Here is a 19,491-nt window from a genome sequence, read left to right on the forward strand (position 1 = left end):
ACACGACTAAAATGGGAACTCCTCTTGGGCCCTCCCACCCCGACCCTGCCCACCTCGTCCCTCCTCACATACGACACCCACGATCCAGCAGCACTCATGAGCTGTCCTCTGCAGACCCTCAAATGTGCCCTATGCCCTTGTACCCCTGGGCCTTTGCACAAGATGTTGCCTCTGTCCAGGACGCCCCCACGACTCTCTGCACCCAACAAGGCCTTCCACAACTCCTTCCCTACTCAGCTTCCCTGCCTCCACCCTCCAGAACAGCACGAGCCTTCCTCGTGCTCATCAGGACCATCCTGCTTGCCATCCTCCTTTTCCAGGAGAACTCCTCTCCACCCTTCTGGGTCAGTGCCTCCTCCAAGGAGCCTTCCCTGCTCCTTGGTGCCCCTTCTATGTGCCAATAGCATCCCTGTTAGCCCTCATCACACGCAAAGTTAACAGGCTCCTTCCCCATCTGTGTCCCCAGTAGACTGGGGTTCCTCAGGGGTGGGGCTCTGTTTCCTTGTCATATCCTAACGCTGCACACAGCAAGTTTGATGAATACTTCCTAAATAAGCCAGTGAGAGAGCAGCTGAAGCCCCCTGCCCCTTGGGAAAGGGTTACCCAAACCACAGCTGACCCCTTTACGAGGAGGAGGAGACCCCTCCCTCTCCGGGGTCCCCACTGCACCATCCAGGGCTGTTACGCATCCCCCACCACAGAGCAGACCCCTGGCACAGAAAGGCGCTTGACAAACACATGCCACGAGTGGGGGTGCACAGCAAGGCTCTGCCCTGGGGACAGTGGGACAGCACCCCCACTCTCCACTGTCTCAGAAGAGGGCCCGAGAGATGACTTGGGTGACTAACTGGCCTGCAGGGGCTGTGTGGTTCTGGTGCAGAGGACACTCCTCCCACCCTGCTGAGGTTTAAGGACCCAAGATCTTCTCCAGATGGTCAGTGTCACGATCTGGAGCAACGGCGGTCAGTGTTCTTAGATCTCTGGACACTCTGATAAAAGACCCCTGGGACTCCAGTTCCACTGCTCACCACCCCCCCGACTCCCTCCTCACACTTACCAGGAAGAAGCGTGCTGCTGGGGCCAGGTAACGCCTGGTTTTTAGTAAAGATCCCTCATTCAGCATCCTACCATGTCTATTGATGGGTGGGTCCAACAGAGGGACTATTGTGGCTCACAGCCCACCTCTCCAGTCAGAGCATCAGGAAACCATTTTAAAACAATGTAAGAATAAGGCAGTTCCGCTGGGCACAGTGACAGGTGTCAGGGGGCTGAGTTTCTTAAGTAGGACAGGTGTCATTTCTGGAAGACAAGGTGGGGCTGACGTCAAGTCACAGCCCCACGAATGCACATATTCCCACCACCTGTGCTGGAGCCACTGGCCAGCATCCCATCCGCCTGCTCTGATGGGCTCAGCACAGGGAAAAGCAGAGCCCAGAACCGACCCCTTGAAGGGACTGGAGGACCATCCCTGGGGTCTAGTCTGCCAGCCCAAGATTAGACTCTGTAGGCAGTGGGTTCAAGGCCAGGCAAGGGAAATTTCACTTGACATCTCTCCATCTGAGCCTGGAAGTTGATTTCTAGCAGCACTTCCTCAACAGCCTCTGCGTGGGGGGACCGAGTCCCTGGCAGGAGGCCCGGGTTGCTCTGAAGGCAGCAGGCACTTCCTGTGCAGGGCAGCGCCCGGGGGAGGCTTGCGATGGGCATGCGGCAGCAGGCACAAAAAAGCTCTTAAAATAAATGAGGACAAAGGGAAGGTGCCACCACCACGGAGAACTGGGGCTCCTGAGTCCTGGGGGGAGGGGCTCAGGAGACAGTGCAGTGAATAAAAGCCACCACGTGGAAGTATGTGGGAGCCAGGTGCTCTAATGACAGCTAATTCTCAAGTCAGCGCTTTCGGGCAGCAGGCACAGGGCCACAGACTTCCTCCCGGCAACCCACAGGAGAGGTACCAATTTTAGTCCCATTTTATAGGAAGGAAGATGGAGGCCCAGAGAGGTTAATTAGCTTGCCTCAGGCGACACAGTGGCGGAGCTGGGATTTGAAGGCACGTTCTGGCTACCCCACCTGGGCAAGTTACTCAAGCCAAGTCCAGTTCCAGAGCTGATGCCCTCCACTGTATCCTTGCAGAACTATCACCCACCTGCCTGCCATTTCACACGAGGGACTGGCCCCCAAGGAGCTGAGTCACCTGCCCAAGCGCACGGTGCATCTGTATTGGACGCAGAATGCAAATGTGGGTCTCGCCTTGGCCCAGGCTCCAGCCAGCCCTAAGGTCCAGCAGTCTGTCATCTCTTTGGCTGGCTATCTCTCTAAGAGTGTCCTTGATCCATGTACCGCTTGCTCATTTTTCAACTGACAACAAAAGTTTTCATTGTTACTGTGTATGGTTGTGAGTAATACATTTTCCAGCACATGCTAAATATTGACATGTAAAAATGAAACTATTGTGGGCTTCCTTACCAGTATCCAATGCAATCTAGACAGCGGCTTGATTCTCATCATCGCCTGTTATTTAAAGGAATAAATGAAGGAATGTATTCCAGTTCTTCTCCAATAGATGGGATTTTCACGCCTATTTCCATCCCACCTTCCCCACAGAATTTCATCCTAATGGAACATATTTTGTGCTTCCATTTCTTGTATTGATTAGGCTGATCCTAAAGCTCAAAGTGTTTAAAAAGAGTTTCTCCTGGTTTGAGTCATCATTGCAATGACTTTGAAGTACACGATCCATCAAACAATGGGAACAAAACATTTTGCTAAAAACTCACTTAACATAAAAAGTAAAGATTTGTTGGAAAGACGTCTCTTACTGAGATGGATGGGACTTTGAGTTCATAAATCCACCGATAAATATTATTTATTGACGGAACGAAACTAGATCTATATCAATTTCAGTTCTATTTCGCATTGTTACGGATGTCAACACTAAGAAACCTGGTTCACATTAATCCATCGAGGGGAGGAGAAAGGGCTTCATTATAGAAATGTCAGTGAATTCTTCAAAGTCCTTCTGAGTTACATGCTAAAAATAAATAACAATGATCTATGACAAAATCACTGTGAAAATGTCAGCTGAACCCCCAATTAAGTCCTTCAATTATGTGGAAAGCAAAGAATTGAATATCACCTGACTTGTAAACAAATTTGTCACCTAGTCGTTGAGGTGACTCACTTCCTCCACACGCTTACAGTATCTTGAATTGTCCCTTTGTTTGGCACCCCGGAGGTATGGGGCAATGGGAGAAAGGTAAGATGGGAGAAGGGCGGCTGTGGGTGGGACAGAGGAAGTGAGAAACCGGCCCCTCATTACAGGCCCATTCTTAGACAAAATCAATAATAGGACGGAGTTGGGGACCTGGAAGTTGTTTTCCTTAGAACTAACCATGTCTGTGTGCCGGGGACAGACTCTGTGAGGCCAGAAGAACTGCGCTAGGCCACAGCCACTCTAGAAGGGGCCCTGCGGCCCTGCTCAGCCCAGCACGCAGCTTCCTTACTCCAATACCCTCATGACCGCGTCTACCCAATCCTGTTTATCAGCCTCGTGTGCTCACCACATGCTACAGGTTTAAGGAAAGACTCCTAGTTAGAGTAGCACCAGACTGTTGGGGGTCACTGGCCCCCTGCCCACCTGTCAGTGTGGTGTTGGCCCGTGATTCCTACAGAGAAGGTGTCTCTTAGGGGGACAGGAGTGAGGCTGGTGGTAGTCACCTGCCCCAGGTGTGTGAGCGTCCCCTCTGCTGCTCCCCTTGAGTACAGGGTCCAGGCTTTGCTTTCACTAAGGCAGGATCAGCTTTCTCACAGCCAAGAAGGAAATCGGGCCCAGGGAGGGTCTCAGAAGTCATTCGTGGAAGCTGCATCCAGGGACGTGGAACCAGAAAGGATCTCGTAGCGAGGCAAAGACAAGACTCAAACTCGCCTTGGCCTCAGAGATGGGCCTCGGGGCTCTGCACGCCTCCAGTGGCCTGTGGGGCCTCAGGCAAGTCTCCTACCCTTTCTGGGCCTCAGGGGAGGATGTAGCAGCTGGGGTCCATGTCCCTTCCAGCTTGAACAAGCAAGTCCATGCCGGGGTCAGAGCTTGTGAGCCAGAGTCAGGTGAGGTGGCAGGGAGGGCAAGCAATGGGTCAAAAGACACACCAGGGGGCCGGCCCAGTGGCACAGTGGTTGGGTTCACACATTCTGCTTCAGGGGCCTGGGATTCACTGGTTCAGATCCCAGGTGTGGACCTACACATCGCTCATCAAGCCATGCTGTGGCAGGTGTCCCACATATAAAGTAGAGGAAGATGGACACGGATGTTAGCTCAGGGCCAGTCTTCCTCAGCAAAAAGAGGAGGATTGGCAGCAGATGTTAGCTCAGGGCTAACAGTCCTCAAAAAAAAAAAAAACACACACCAGAACCAGAAGGGGTCACACACACACCCCCTCCAGAGAGCAGGAGGTTCATAGTCTAGACAATGCCGCCTGCAGTCTGAATCAACAGGGTGGAGAAATGCAATGCGACCACCCCAAAATAGACTGTTTAATGAGTACCGGATTTCAGTTTAGGAAGATGAAGAAAGTTCTGGAGACGGACAGTGGTGATGGTTGCAGGACAAGGTGAACATCCTTTGTGCCACTGAACCATACAGTGAAAACTGGCTATAATGGTCTCTGTAATTTATCTTCTGTGCATTTTACCCTAATAAAGAAAAAACAACTCCGAAACCTCAATATCAACTTAGAAATTCTCTCCCTCGAGGGGGCTGCCTTCAAAACCCAGCTTGACGTCAAAGCTGCCCAGTAGCCCCGCCCCTGCAGGAACGGGGTCCCTGTCAAGCTAGCTGTGGCCATTTGTCATCTGGGTGGGAGTGGCTGGCATCGGGATCTCGGTGAGTCATTTGCAGACACAATACCGTTTATTTGGGGACAATGCTGGGCGTGTCCTCACTGCTTCCCCTGCGCTGGCATTTCTCTGCGTTGGCTCAGCCTCCGAGTTCTCTCCCCAGCCGGGTTTGCAGGCATCTCAACCCTGGGGTGCCCACAGACCATCTTATCCATCCTTCTGCTCCAGAGGATCCTCTCATACTTAAATCCGTAAACAAAGGACGTATGCACACCAGGCTTTCCCACCACTTGGTGGCGGGAGGCCAGAGGACCCCCGAGGCCCTCCCCTCCAATACCAGCAGGCTCAGAAGTCTAAATTCCTTGTCTCCACGTGCACAGCCTCGAGTGCCTCCTTCCCCTTCCCTTCCTAGAACGTGGTGTGGGAGGTGCTGTGCTGGCAGTCACACCAGCTCACGAGAGCCAGCCATGCACGTCTTCTCCCAGCTCCGCGCCGGCAGCCTGACATCAGCCAGGGTCAGTGCGTTTACATTACGGGAATTAGCAAACACCACATGCCAGGGCTTTTCCCCCCTGGAGAGCTGGGTGTCAAATATTTACCAGCATGCCACTGGGTATAGGTATTAAAATAAATTATTCTAAGACGGAGGAAGGCCATTTCCATTCAAGACTTGCTAGAGAACACAGCATACCCTGAACCTTGAAGGACAAAGACTGCCAAACTTCCATGTCAGAGACTTCTCCTTCTGTAGTCACCGCCCACCGAGTCAGCCCTCAGCTGGCCTGTGCGGACTTTCTTTTCTCTCCAACGTCTGGCACCTGAGCTAACATGTTGCCAATCTTCTTTTTTTTTTTTCCGTTCTTCTCCCTGAAGTCCCCCCAGTACATAGTTGTATATTCTAGTTGTAGGTCCTTCTGGCTCTGCTGTGTGGGACACTGCCTCAGCATGGCTTGATGAGTGATGCGAGGTCTGCACCCAGGATCCGAACCAGCAAAACCCTGGCCGCCAAAGCAGGAGTGCGTGAAATTAACCACTGGGCCACAGGGCCAGCTCCTGGCCTGTGAAGGTTAACCATCAACCAGAAGTCAACGGCCTAAGGCATGCAGCCCAGGCCTTTACCTAGTTCTTCCTGAGGGACCCCTCTGCAGGCCAGCCCTCTCCCACTCAGTACCCACGCTCAGTACCATGTTCATTCCCTCATGCAAATCTCTTAAGAACCCTGTAAGAGATGAGGCAGTTTTCCTGGTTTCACATAGTGGAAAACAGTCCTAGAGAGATTAAATGAACTCAGAAGGTCAGTCTGTTGTGAAGCTGGAACTAAAATCTAGGAGGGCTGTCTGCTGGAAAGTTTATACGGCTGTCATGTACAGCTTCACAGGCTGTGGACTGCACAACTCCAGGAGACATAATTCATTATAGACTTCAATTTATTCAACCCTTGAAGCTATGAAACAGGGAGGCCTTGAGAGCTTAGGTTAAAAGAGAGTTAAACCCCTATAATCATGGGATAAATTCGTTTTACTGCTATATTCTTACTTTCTCTGTTTTGTATTGTATATGTATCAGGAAGCCCAACTCCCAGGCTGATGGTGGGGGCTCCACCCCTTTCCTGCTGACATATCAGGGAGGAAGGAGGACTTTGGGCTCTCCATGAAAACCTAGGAACCTGGGATAAAGCTTTTGTGCAATTTTTGTACATTTTTCTTAATTTCTAACAGAAAAGGATATTTTCCCTTAGGAAGAGTGAAATTGAACAACTGCCCGAAGTTAAGAGCCTGAGAGGAAGTCTCTTTCTTTGTTCAGAAACCCTCAGCCTTAAGAAGCCAAAAAGGAGGCCCATCCTCCACTCGGCGGGTCGCGTGGGTGGCAACCGGAAGGGGGAATTTCACTCGCCGCTGCCCAACACCCTCCGCTGGTGAGAAAAAAACCCGAAACAAAACAGATCATAGCTCTGGGTTGAGGACTTGCAGTGGAAAAGGAAAGTCCAGTTAAAGCCAAATGCTTTTCAAAGTAACCACAGGGGATGTGGAAAATCTTGATTATAAGGCTCCATCCTTCCTTCCTTCAGACGCACTAGGGCCGGTCCAGAAATGTGTTGAGGCCAAACACTCCTGACCCTGCAAAAGTCAAACTCATCCTAGCCACACTCAGAGGGGCTTCGCTGCCCACCCTGGGGGGCCACTCTGGCAGGCGGGGCTGGGGGTATTCAGAGGACATCAGAAATGCGGGCTGGGGTCCTGACGGCCCCCCAAGCCAGGAGCACGGTCCTGCTTGGCTAGTGTCTGATGGCACCGGGAGCTGTGTGCACTGACCCCTCAGGGAAGGGAAAAGTGGGTGGCCAGTGGCTGCAGGAAGGGACGAGAGCCCTCTCGAGGAGTTGCCTCCTCCCCCCTCCTGCTGAAGCCACCCTGACCCCTGCCCTGGGCACCCGTACACACCCTCCCTCCATCTGACAATATCTCTCCGGGGGCTGCTGCCCTTCCCGGGTAGGACCAGTTCCCTATAGCTGATCTCCGATCACAGCCCAGGAAAACACACTCTCCCCTGCGGTGGGGGAAGGGACTGTCTTCCCATCCTTGGGAGCTCAGCCTTTCTGCTCCTTGCAGGACAGAACAGCCAGAAGGCACGCGTTTCAACCCCGGGGTCTCCACTTGAGAACTGCCTGACCTTGGGCAAGTTCCGGCACTGCCCTGTATCCAGGTCCCGGCCAGACGCAAAATGATCATTAATTTCGGTACAAGAAAAACGTTGCCAATTATAACTCTAAGGTGCCAACAACTGTAACACATCCCGAGCGTCTAGATGTTACAATGTAAGAAAATGTGTCACCGGAGAGATGAAATACAGCACTTAAGCTTTCTGAGCTTCCCTTTCCGTGTCTGTCAAGCAGGACAGTCACAGGACGTACTGCATAGGCTTTTGGGAGAGCTGAGTTAAGAAATTAAAACACTTAAAACAGCATCTAGCAGGGAGTAAGCCCTGTAAGGTTACTGTCATCATCACGACTAAGGCAAGGACCACAGGAATTTTCCGTAACCTCAGAAAAATCACTGGGGGAAAGAAAACCCTTGGCAGGCAGCACATTTTCACGGAAAAAGCAAGTGTTTGGAGGCAGCTAGACCTGGGTTTGAATGTGAACTAAGCTTCTTACTTCAGGCAAGTTATTCCAACCCTCTGAAATAGTTTCCTTTTGCTGTAAACAGGGGAAAAGATACAGTATCGTATTGGCTTATTTTTAAGATTAAGTAAATTACTGTATATCTAGCCCTTGGCATAAAACAGACATTCAATAAATGCATTTTTCATGCAGGGACTGAACGTTTTTCCCACACACTGTTTGGAAATGATCAATGTCATCATCAAACCAGCCCCTGAAGAAAAGACCCAGAAAAGTAAGGGTGGACCACAGAGCATCTGTCGGCTTCAAAATCCCTCAGTCCACGAAAGCAGCTGCTGTGTGAGCCGTGGAGACGCACACGATTGGCGCAGGAAAAGCCACCACCTGAATTTGGTCAACTCACAGCCATTCCCATTTGGACCAAGCAGGACAGAGAATCAGTAATGTTACCTGCGCTCTGGTCTCGGTCCCATGCATCACTGGAGGGACTGGGTGGGGCCAACATAAATTAGGTGACTGAGAGAGGAGGAAGGAAATGGTGGCTGCAGACCCATGACCTCCAGGAGCGCAGAGGTGATGCGGTGGCCCCGCGGCAAGGCTGTGAGTACCAAGGGCAGCCTGGCTGATGCTCAGCCCAGCCAGTCTCAGACTAAGCAGGAATACCCACTTGTTTCTGTGAGTTCTCTGCCCTTTCCAGCCAGACAACGTGGCCCATTTTATGAACGTTCTCCCCCACCCTGGGTGCCTACTGATGGTTTTTCTTTCCTTGCCAACATCGCCCAGCCCCAGGTTCTCTCCCATAAGACACACCCAGTGGGTCCAGGGGCTTCAGACCTCCCGCATCCATGCCTTCTAGAGTACAGATCCCTTGTAAAGAACAAACAACCCCTGGACAGACCCGCCCCAGACCAGACTTTGGAAAAACTTAGATCCCAGCGGGCGAACAATGAAGGTGAGCTTCCTTGTCACCAGGGCTGACCCTCCCCTCCACCAGCACAGACGCTGCACAGCCAGGCTCAGCTCACCTGGACCTCCTGCCCGGCGTGGAGGAGCAGACTCAGCGAAATAAAGAAACATTTAACAAGATCCTAACAGTTAAAATAAAACGCCTCAATCCCACAGTCTTCCCGAACTAACACAAAGAGATTCTGCCCAGGGCTCCAGAAGGCTCGCATCACACGTTCTGACAGCCGAGGCTCCGTCTGGATGGGTACTCACCAGATTTCAACCTGAGCTCCCCCAGGCAGCCATAAGCATCAGCGAGCTTTCCATACTGTCCCTTAATGACCTCCTTTTCTTCCGGAGCTGGGGGAGAAACACATCACGGACAACATGAGCGTGCGTCTCCCGTCGGGGTTCATTCACCGCAGCCTCCCCATCCCGCTCCCCACCCGCCCGAAAAAGAAAACGCACAGACAAAAAGCTCAGCCCCAAGTAATGTGTGTGGAGGTTTTCTGATCAGCCAATCACCGAGCTGCAGAGATTCAGACCTTCCCACGAAAAGCTTGCTCTCTGATTTTCTGGAAGTGCCGGCAGCTTCCTGGGGGCTGGAGGGGCTGAAGGCAGTCCCCGGCTGGCCAAAGGCACTGGGTTTGAGCCCGGAGCAGGTGCCATGGGCCCGGCCCTGTCACTCCGCAGTCCACATGCTCAGAAACAGGAGTGAGTCATCGTGACCCGAGTGGGGGGACCTCCCTTCCTAAGCATTGTCCACTGGTGGAGGCTTCGTCCTATGCGTGCCCACCTGTCTCCAGGGACCTGCCAACACACAGGGGAGGCTGAGCAGAAGGCCTGGGTGCTTCCGGGCCCAGTGAATCCTAAGGCAAGGTGCATGAGCCAAGGCCTCTGGGTCGCCAGCAGTCACCGTGCACACCCAGGGCAAGACACAGCCTAGTGTGAAAGCAGGAGGGGAAGGCAAAGCTGACAGATGGAAGGACACTTAAGAGCAGAGAGCCTTCAGCCTATACAATGATGCCATGGACTCCTTTGGCTCTTAAAGGGGCAGGCCTCCAGACCCCTTCTCAGAAGAATGTTTCTAAAAGCATAGAACAAAATAGAAACGTAGCTGAGTCCTCAGGAAAGGGCCTGGCAAACGTCATCAGGGAGACTTACGTGGAAGCGGTCATTCAGCCTCAACTGAATTCATTTAACACAAAGGCTTTTAATCCAGGGTGACCGAGGAGGGCCCGGGCAGACACCGGAACTTCACAGATAGGTTTTGGGGGCATCTGTATAATCTTTCAAATTGTATGCCAATTTTTTGGGATGTCTATTTTTATGGAGCTGGGACCCATAGTTTTATCAGACTGTCAAAGGAGTGTGATGCCAGAAAAGTTAAGAAGCAGTATAATAAATTACACTTTCCCACAATACACACATGACTTTTTCTGATTGGTTGGGTTTTTTCTGGGGGGTGGGTAGTGGGGACAGAGGAACCTAAAGATAATTATGAAAGGGACTGGGAGGCCACAGTCCCACCGACTCCATCGACCTGTCTCAGAGACGGTGGGGCAGCTCGGCGGGTCTCTTAGTTTCCTAATAAATGACTGTGGTAACAGATGACAACAGACTCCGTGGCCCCAGACAGCACACATTTATGATCGTACAATTCTGCGGGTCCAAAGTTTCTGGAATAGGTTTCACTGGGTTAAAATCAAGGGGTCGGCAGGATTGTGTTCCTTCTGGAAGTTCTAGGAGACAATCCGCTTCCTGGCCTTTTCCAGCTTCTAGAGGTGTCCTGCATTCTGACCCCTTGCTGCCTTTTCAAAGCCTGCAATGGCATCACTCTGGTCTCTGCTCCCATCTTCACATCTCCTTCTCTCTCACTCGCCTACCTCCCTCTTACATCTTTTTTTTTTTTGAGGAAGATTAGCCATGAGCTAACATCTGCTGCCAATCCTCCTCTTTTTTTTTGCTGAGGGAGACTGGCCCCGAGCTAACATCCATGCCCATCTTCCTCTACTTTATATGTGGGATGCCTGCCACAGCATGGTGTGCCAAGTGGTGCCATGTCCATCCCCAGGATCCGAACCAGTGAACCCCAGGCCACCAAAGCGGAACGTGCACACTTAACCGCTGCGCCACCGGGCCGGCCCCTAATTGTATCTCTTAAGGGACGGGCACTGTGTCGTGTGTCTACGGAGTCCTGGAAATGGGCCTGCTCCCCACTCTAGGACAGGTACATCCTGTGAATCCCAACCTTGTAGGAGGAAGGGAATGTCCCTCTTGCAGCCATGTGCCTGCTCCGTCTGGGGTCTCCCCGTCTGCAAGAGCTGCAGTAGAACCAGCGAGAGGTACACCAGGCAGCTCCCGGTCCTCATCTCAGCAGACAAGTTGATAAATGCAAGAGGATAATTCGGACACAAAAATATATCTTTCAACCCTCGGAGCTTTCCAAAGCTTTCAGACAGAACCCTTCATTCGGTTCTCATTCTATGAACCGTAAAACAAGGAGTCTTTGTCCCTTCGTTCACCTCTGCAAATAACCCCAAGCAAATAAAACCCAGCATCAGGACCTGCTAACCAACGTGCTGTGGTCACACCCACACTTCGGAGGGGGGACCATGACCACAAGGAGAAGCTGTGAAACAAAACTGGCCCCTGGCCCTGCTGGATCACAGGTGACAAGCGCGCACATCACGTCCCCTGTCACTGGGAAACTCAAACAAAATTTTTAAAAGACTTTTCAAACTCATACTTAAAAAACGAACAAGCTCAACACCACAGGGCCACCTGGTCCCATTCAAACCCTGTAAATTATTGACTCCCCAACATAAACATCTTTGTCCCTGACTTTACACGAGACAAGTCACAACAAGTCACAACCTTTGTGGATGGGACAGTCTTGTAAAAAGATGCTGTTTCTCCACCACAAACACTAACTGGAAACAAACCTGGTGGCTTCAAACAACAAAAATTGATCATCCCACAGTTCTGGAGGCTGCACGTCTGAAAGCAGTGTCAGCAGGGCCACGCTCCCTCCCAAGGCTCCAGGGAGCGTCCTTCCATCCCCATCCTGCTTCTGGTGGTGGCCGCCAAGCCTCGGAGTCCCTGGCTCGCAGTGGTGTCACTCCAGTCTCTCTGCCTTCATCGTCACATGGCTGTCTTCTCCCTGTGTGTCTCTGTGTCTCTCGCCTCAAGGACGCCTGTCATATCGGACTTGGGGCGCTCCCTACTCCAGTATTACCTCATCTCAGCTTAACTAATTGCATCTGCAATGACCCAATTTCCAAATAAGGTCACAGTCCGAGATATTGGGAGTTAGGACTTCAACCTGTCTTTGGGGGGGACACATTTGAACCCATAACACTGAACACTGGTAATCTTTTCATTTGGGGAGCCAGTCCTTTTTTTTTTTTTTGAGGAAGATTAGCCCTAAACTAACATCCACCATCAATCCTCCTCTTTTTGCTGAGGAAGACTGGCCCTGAGCTAACATCTGTATCCATCTTCCTCTACTTTATATGTGGGACACCCGCCACAGCATGGCTTGACAAGCAGTGCGTAGGTCCGCGCCCAGGATTTGAACTGGTGAACTCTGGGCCACCAAAGCAGAGCACGTAACCTTAACCACTGTGCCATAGGGCTGGTCCCACCCAGTCCTTTTAAAGACCAGACCCCCAGGCATTCCATTTCTCCAGTAAGCTTATTTTCTTTTCTCGATGCCTTCCTCTCCGAGGCTCCTTCTGACCCCTCGAATGTGTAAGCAGGGTGCGTCCCACCCCCGTGATGCAGGGCCCCCTAGCTGCCTCACCTCCACACTCCCAGAGCAGCCTGTTCCAGAACCACTCCACACCACCACTTGCCCCAGACAACCGTATTTCCTCAGTTAGTTTCAAAGGAAGAAGAAATCCATTTCACTCCTCAAAGGGGAGCTCACAAATGAATGTCTATGAGCACTAGGCAGGTAAGGAATGAGGGAAGCTGCTGGAAGAGGCCGTGGGGGGCTAGAGGACAGATCCCTCCTTTAAGGGGGCAAACGGCCAGTTCCAGCCAGTTGTACCAGGCGGGCATGCCAGCCCAGTGCCAGCAAGTCTCCAGTTTTTCAAGATAAATAGGACACTCTTGATTTTTCAGTATTGGCAACCAACCCAAATTTATTTTAAGCATCGTGTGGGCTGCATGCACACCTCTGCAGGCTGTATTTGGTGTGCCCATTTGCAACTTCTGTCCTTCCTTACTTAATGTCTCAAAAATAGAATATTCCCGTCTTCCATACTTTTGCTGCATTTCCTGTAAGTTTTTCCATGTGAGAATGTCTTTGCTTCCCTTCCCGTCAGCCAGGACTTTCCAGCCTGTTAAGGAAAGTCCTCTCATTTACTCTCCCCCACTTCCTCCTCCACCTCTTGCCCCAGGATTCAGCCACTCACTCAGTGAATGTGTATCTGCGAGTCTTCTGCAGCTGGCACTGTCCTAGGCACGGGGATCCAGCAGGGAACCAAACAGACAAGAATCCAGGGACAGCATAGTGAACCGAGGAAGGCAGTGGGCAGTGGCAAAGGGATACGTGTCATGAATGAATGAGTGATGACAGAGGAGGCCAACCCGGATGGGGGTGGGAGCTGGGGACAGTGGCATGGCCGAGGCACATCCATGAGGGCAATGGAGTGGCAGGGCCTACTCGGTGCCAGGCACCGTGCAAGCTTCCTGCCAAGGCAGACAGACAAGACCAATAAGCACAATATAGACTGTGACATGAGCTAAGGAGGAAAGGTGAGCATGGAAAGGGCAGATGTGAAGAGGGTAGGGAGGGTGAAATGTGACACAGTGTGCTCTGAGAAGGCCTCACTGCAAGGGCAACTTTCGCAGGCAGATCTGAAGGAAGGGAGAGAGATGGCTGAGCATCGAGTAGCACTGTAGGCCCAGAAGAACATGTGCAAAGGTCCTGAGGCAGAAGCATTCCTGGCATATCCAAGGACCAGCGAGGTCAGTGTGTCTGACAGAAGAAAAGGAGTGGGGGACACACTGTAAAGAGCTCTAGGTCATAAAAAGTCAAGAGGTTTGACTCTGAGTGAGAGGGAGCCAGTACAGGGTTTTGAGGATCACCTTGGCTGCTCTGTTGAGAACAGACTCTAGGGGGCAAGGGGAAAAGCAAGGACACCATATAGGAGGCAATACAATGATCCAGGCATGAAATGATGCTGGCTTGGACCAGGTGGGAGCAGAGGCGGTGCTGAGAAACAGTCGAATTCTGGAGACACACACACACTTTTTTATTATGGAAATTTCCAAAGAAAAGTAGGTCAGGAACTCTATGCACCCACATTACTATGTACCCCCCCAGCTCCAACCACTTTTAACTCATGCCCACTTTGTGTCCCCCACTCTCCTACACCTTAGATCAGTGGGTCTCACAATGTGGTCCCCAGACAATAAGCATCAACCAGCATTAGAAAGACAAATTATGGGGCCCCTCTGCAGACCCACTGAGTCAGAAACTCTGGGCTCAAGACCCAGCAATCTGTGTTTTAATGAGCCCTCCAGGGGAGAATCACCGACCCAGATGATGTTGAGTTAAGCCCAGACATCATATCATTTCCCCTATAAATATTTCAGTAAGAATCTCCAAAAGATAAGGGTTCTTTTTAAGAATATAACCACAATACCATTATCACATCTGAAAAAATTTAACCATAATTCCTTAACATCAGCAAACAGCTGCATATATTTTGAAGGGAGGACCAAAAGGATTTGTGGACAGAGTGGATGTGGGCTATGAGAGAAAGACAGGGTTCGAGGATGATGCCGAATTTTCTGCCTGAACAACTGGAGGGATGAGCATCAGCCGTGACGGTGAAGAGTGACAGGCAGGTCTGGGTGGAGCTTTAGAGCTCAGGTCAGACGAGCGGACCCTGAAGCACCACTGGGCGCCCGAGTGGAGATGTCGAGGACAGGGCTGTTCCAGCCTGGAGTCCAGCAGAGAAGCCGGGCTGAAGCCACAAAGTGGGGTGTCCCAGCAAACAGAAGGTATTTAAAATCACGAGGCTGAAGGAGATCACCTCGAGAGTGAGTGTAGGGGACAATGTGTTCACAGGTCAAGGAGACCAAGAAGAAATGGCCGGAGAGATACCAGGAAAACCAGAAGAGCGCGGTGTCCCGGAGCGCAGAGAAGAAAGTATTTCAAGGAAGCAAGCGTGCTCAGTGAGGTCAGATACCGCTCCATGTCCCAGAACATGAGGACCGAGCGTTCATCATCTGAGTTAGGCATTGGCGAGCTGGAAAAGAGCAGTTTCAGTAAAATTGAGGAGAAAACACCTAAATGGAAAGCAAGAAAGAAAATGGAGACAGTGAGCAGAGAGAATTCTTTGAGGAACCGTGTGTGTGTGTGTGCAGAGGAGAGAAATGGGGAGGTTGCGGAGAGAGACGTGGGCTCAAAAGATTTCTCCAAGATGGGGGAGTTAATATCAAGTTTGTTTGCTGGTAGAAATGATCCAACAGAGGTAAAAAGTGATGCAGTAGGAGAGAGAGAAGCCGCTGGAGCGATGCCCTCAAGTAGGACAATGGAATCCGATGCCTAAGTGGGGGCCAGCCTTAAAGAGAGACAGTCCACCATGGTTAACAGAAGAGAAGAGAGAACATACGGGGCAGATGCGGGTGGGCGGGTAACTGGTGCGGGCAGCGTGTGGAAGTTCTCTCCTCATTGCTTCAATTTTCTGAGCACAATGAGAAGCGACTCCAGCGGCTAAGAGCGAGGAGGAGGCGCAGCAGAGCGGGGAGGAGGGAAGGTGTGAAACAGGTGTCTGGGGAGGTGGGAGAGTGGATGGAGTATAGGAATGTCGTTGAAGGGCCCACCTGGGCTTAGGAATCATGAAGTGACCATAAGAACCATCAGCGTGGTAGCGGGTCATCTCCAGAAACTTCCTAAGGCACAGAGGTGAGGAGGGTAGGATCTGACGCTGGTTTCACCAAGTGAGTAGGACCAAGCAAGAGAGCAGCAGGGGAGGGAGGGAGGCAGTAAGCCAGGGTTAGCGACTGAGATGGCTGAAGAGGGAGCAGAGGCTGAGGGGTCGCGGGATGGACTGTGAAGAGGTGGCAGGTTCAAGGGGTCGCACCCCAGTAGGGTCAAAGATCACAGGAATTGGGGGATTGAGGGATGAGCTGAAAAGATGGAGGTGGAAGATGAAGACTGGGATGGTTGACACAGACGGTGGAGGGACAAAGGCATGGGCGAGGGAGTGAGCGGCTGAGCCAGGGCGGAGGACACGCTCATCGGAGGAGGGAAGGCCAGGGAACCAAACACCAAGGTCTTCAGCAGGATCAACATGGCGACTGAAGGTGCCAAGAATGAAGGCTGGACCCGGTATCCGGGAGACTAACAGAGAGGAAGGTAAAGTCACCAAGGAACCAGGCAATTTCAAGGAGGGCAGTGGGTGATGTGGTTGCTTGGGGTGTGTGGGCAGAGGGTTAACAGAGCCTGCAAAAGAATTTGACCTTAGGTTAACTTTCTAGTCCTGTTTCCAAGGTAACCTGATAAAAGTTGTCTGCGTTACTAGACAACATGGCTGATGATAAAAATAGTCCCGCCTGGTAGAAGCATCTGGACTGAGCGGAACCACAGGTGAACTATAAAGAGCAATGGGGCCCTGCGGAGATTCCTGGAAGGGGCCTGTCCTGTGAGACCCTGGAAGCTCAACCACCGGATACCAGATCTCGTGGGGGGTGAGACTTCCCAGCAAGGCAGCGCTGGCATCCACACAGGGGGAGTGAAACTCTCCTGGAGGTCTCTCAATGGCTGTGTGGACAGCAAGGGCTGCCAGGAGGATGACTCAGAGAACCAGAAAGCCCCGTGCTGCCCTGCCAGGGAGCTGTGGTCCCTATCCTGGATGCTGAGTGGGGCACTAACAGTTTAGATGTTTAGGTGAGCCTAGGAAGATCTCCTGGTGGGCGCTGCACAGGAGACTCAAAGTTAAGTGCTTTTATGGAGGAGGGTTGGAGACCAGTCTGGAGGTGGCAAAGAGGAGCCTAGGGGACACGTGTCCCACCCCCGGGTCCAGTGGGCCAGGGGGAGTGGAACAGAAACAGCCACCACTTGAGAGGCTGGCAGGGGAAACAGTAGCTTGCTCCAAAGCAGAGCAAACTCGGCTGATGGATTCAGAGCTCTGTCGTCAGATGTCCCCACGCTGGGGCTGGTCTCAGTGGGAGCAGCCGTGCTCACAGCTGTAGCCAGAGTCCGCTCTGCTTCGTAAAACCCAGGCCAGGCAGACCAGGCTCCGGGTCAGCAGCCAGCCAGTCGGATCGATACTCACACTAACCACACATCCTTCTTTCTTTCATAATATTTTCCACAATAACGCGCCACAAGGAAATTCCAGCAGAGCCCAGCCCACAGGTCCGAAAAAGAAGTAGGCCAATTTAACAAAGCAGACGGCCCAAGACTGAGGGACCCTTTGTGGCTGCGTTCTTGTGCCTGAAATTAAACATCTTCTTGTATTTCAGGGTCTCAAGAGGAAAGAATCATCCAGATCAAGGGCAGCGTCTCCTTCATGTGCTAACTCTGAGCTCAGCTCAGACTGGCTGGGAGCCGTTCCTTCCAGAGGCATCGGTTTGGAGCTGAGGCAGCTCTTGAGAAAGACAATGGTTTATCCGGGGCTGCTGAGGCTGCCGGAGGGTTGCTAAGCAGACTGGAAATCAAAACATCAGCCTGAAACAGAAGCTTGAGAGCCAAGACCAAGGCCAACGGGGCAGACACATCAGCCCGGCTGAGGAACGTCCTGCAGCTCCCCCGTCTCTCTCCTTCACCAAGAAGTCCAGGCCACGCCAAAGAGCTAGCGGGGCCACGTGAAAGCCCAGTATGTAAGCACACGCATTGCCTCCCACCGAGGCTGCGCTAGCTGGCATGCACAGCCCAGCCAGAGGAAATCGGAGGAAAACGCATCCTCTCCTGCAGCCACAGCTGGAAAAACATCTGCAGGGCAGGAACGGGCCCCTCCACACTCCCCTCCCTGTGCCAAGGTCAGTAGTGGCCAAGGTGACGAGGCTGGCCCCTCGGACAAGAGGGCTTGAGTGAAGGGCAGGACACGGAGCTTTTATAGTTGAGTCTTTTTTTTTTTTTTTTTAAAAAGACAGAATCCAGGCCTTAAAAAATACTGACACAGTGCTGGCTATAATTCGGACAGAGCCAGGCAATGGGCCCAAGCCCTGGTCAGCAGTCCCTCCACCTAAGGATGCTGCTGCACGGGGAAGGGCCAGGGCGGCCACAGGTCCTCCATCCCAACAGGGAGTAAGAATGAAGCATAAAGGGGCCGGCCTGGTGGCATAGTGATCGAGTTCATGCGTTCCGCCTGGACGGCCCAGGGTTCACAGATTTGGATCCAGGTGTGGACCCAGCACTGCTTGTCAAGCCACACTGTGGCAACATGCCAAATAAAATAGAAGAAGATTGGCACAGATACTAGTTCAGTGACAATCTCCCTCAAGCAAAAAAAAAGAGGAAGATTGGCAACAGATGTTAGCTCAGGCCAATCTTCCTCATCCAAAAAAAAAAGAAAGAAAGAAAAGAAAGAATGAAGCATAAAAATACTCAAATGTGTGCATGTTCTCTATAGACATAGTGGGCAGTGTTCACGGCCTGACCACACATCTCAATCCCTAGACCATCAGCCTCCCCACTCCTCCCCAAGGGGCCCCTCCTGGACCAAGTCCTGATGCGTCACTTCCTCAAACAACAAACCCTTCGGTTTGCCTCCTATGACTAACAAATTAGGTCCATGGCCTGGGCCTGGTGCTGGAGGTTCCGCTCCCAGCTACTTTTTCAGTTTCTTCCCTAACTGATCAGCCAAACCAGTTCCTCGGAACTTCCTCCTCTCTTCTTCCTCACTCACGTTATCTCCCCCTCCCAGCCTTGCTACAACCCCATCTCAGTGCCTCCTCCCTCTCAGAGAAGCCCTATTTCCACACATGTGTGCCTGCCTGCTTGCGCACACACACACACACACACACACACCTTCAGAAGCCACGTATATGATCCATATATATCTTCTTATGCTACGTGAGATGCAGGGAGCAGAGAGGCTCCGGGACGAGGGAGCCTGAGAGAAGGGGACGGTCACAACCCCCTCCCCCCCATCACACTTCAATTTCATCGCACAACAAGGATTCTAGACACCTCCTGTGTGCCAGGTGCTGCTCCAGGAACTCAGTAGTGAGGCAGGAATAGGACCAGGAGAAGAAGCATCACTTCAAGAAGGAGGTGTGATCAGCTGGGTGATGCTGCTGGATGGAGGACTGAGATCTGCAAGGTAGAAGTCTCTGGGGACCTTGATGGGGGGTTCCGGGGGGGTGGGGAGGACCAAAGCCTGGCTGGAACTGGGTCAAGGGAGAACGGGAGGACAGGGAGCGGAGATGGCATGTTTGGACGACTCCTTCACATGGGGGAATGGAGAAAGGAGGTGGGGACTGGGGTCAAGAGAGGGTTTCTTAACATGAGGTATGACGGTCTGTTAGTGTAACGGTGGAAGTGACCTAGTTAGGAGGGAAAGGGGAAAATTGTGGAAGCGAAGTCTTCCAAGGTGAGAGGGGACAGGAGCAGCTGGGAAAGTGGAAGAGCAGGCGCA

General features: G+C 52.0%; 1 protein-coding gene across 4 annotated transcripts in view; it reads right to left on the reverse strand.

The window, feature by feature from the left end:
- The window catches only part of SYNJ2 (synaptojanin 2), a 99,435-nt gene that overhangs the window by 63,624 nt on the left and 16,320 nt on the right, over nucleotides 1-19,491 (reverse strand). For 3 of the 4 annotated variants that reach the window (XM_014846953.3, XM_014846951.3, XM_070484096.1), the window contains exon 2: nucleotides 9,161-9,247. The exons of the other annotated variant lie outside the window; for it this stretch is intronic. In XM_014846953.3, coding sequence (XP_014702439.3) covers nucleotides 9,161-9,247 — 87 coding nt within the window. The remainder of the gene's footprint in view (nucleotides 1-9,160; nucleotides 9,248-19,491) is intronic. 4 annotated transcript variants of the gene reach the window in all.

The sequence above is a fragment of the Equus asinus genome, chromosome 1 (genome assembly GCF_041296235.1).
Source record: "Equus asinus isolate D_3611 breed Donkey chromosome 1, EquAss-T2T_v2, whole genome shotgun sequence".
Classification (NCBI taxonomy): domain Eukaryota; kingdom Metazoa; phylum Chordata; class Mammalia; order Perissodactyla; family Equidae; genus Equus; species Equus asinus.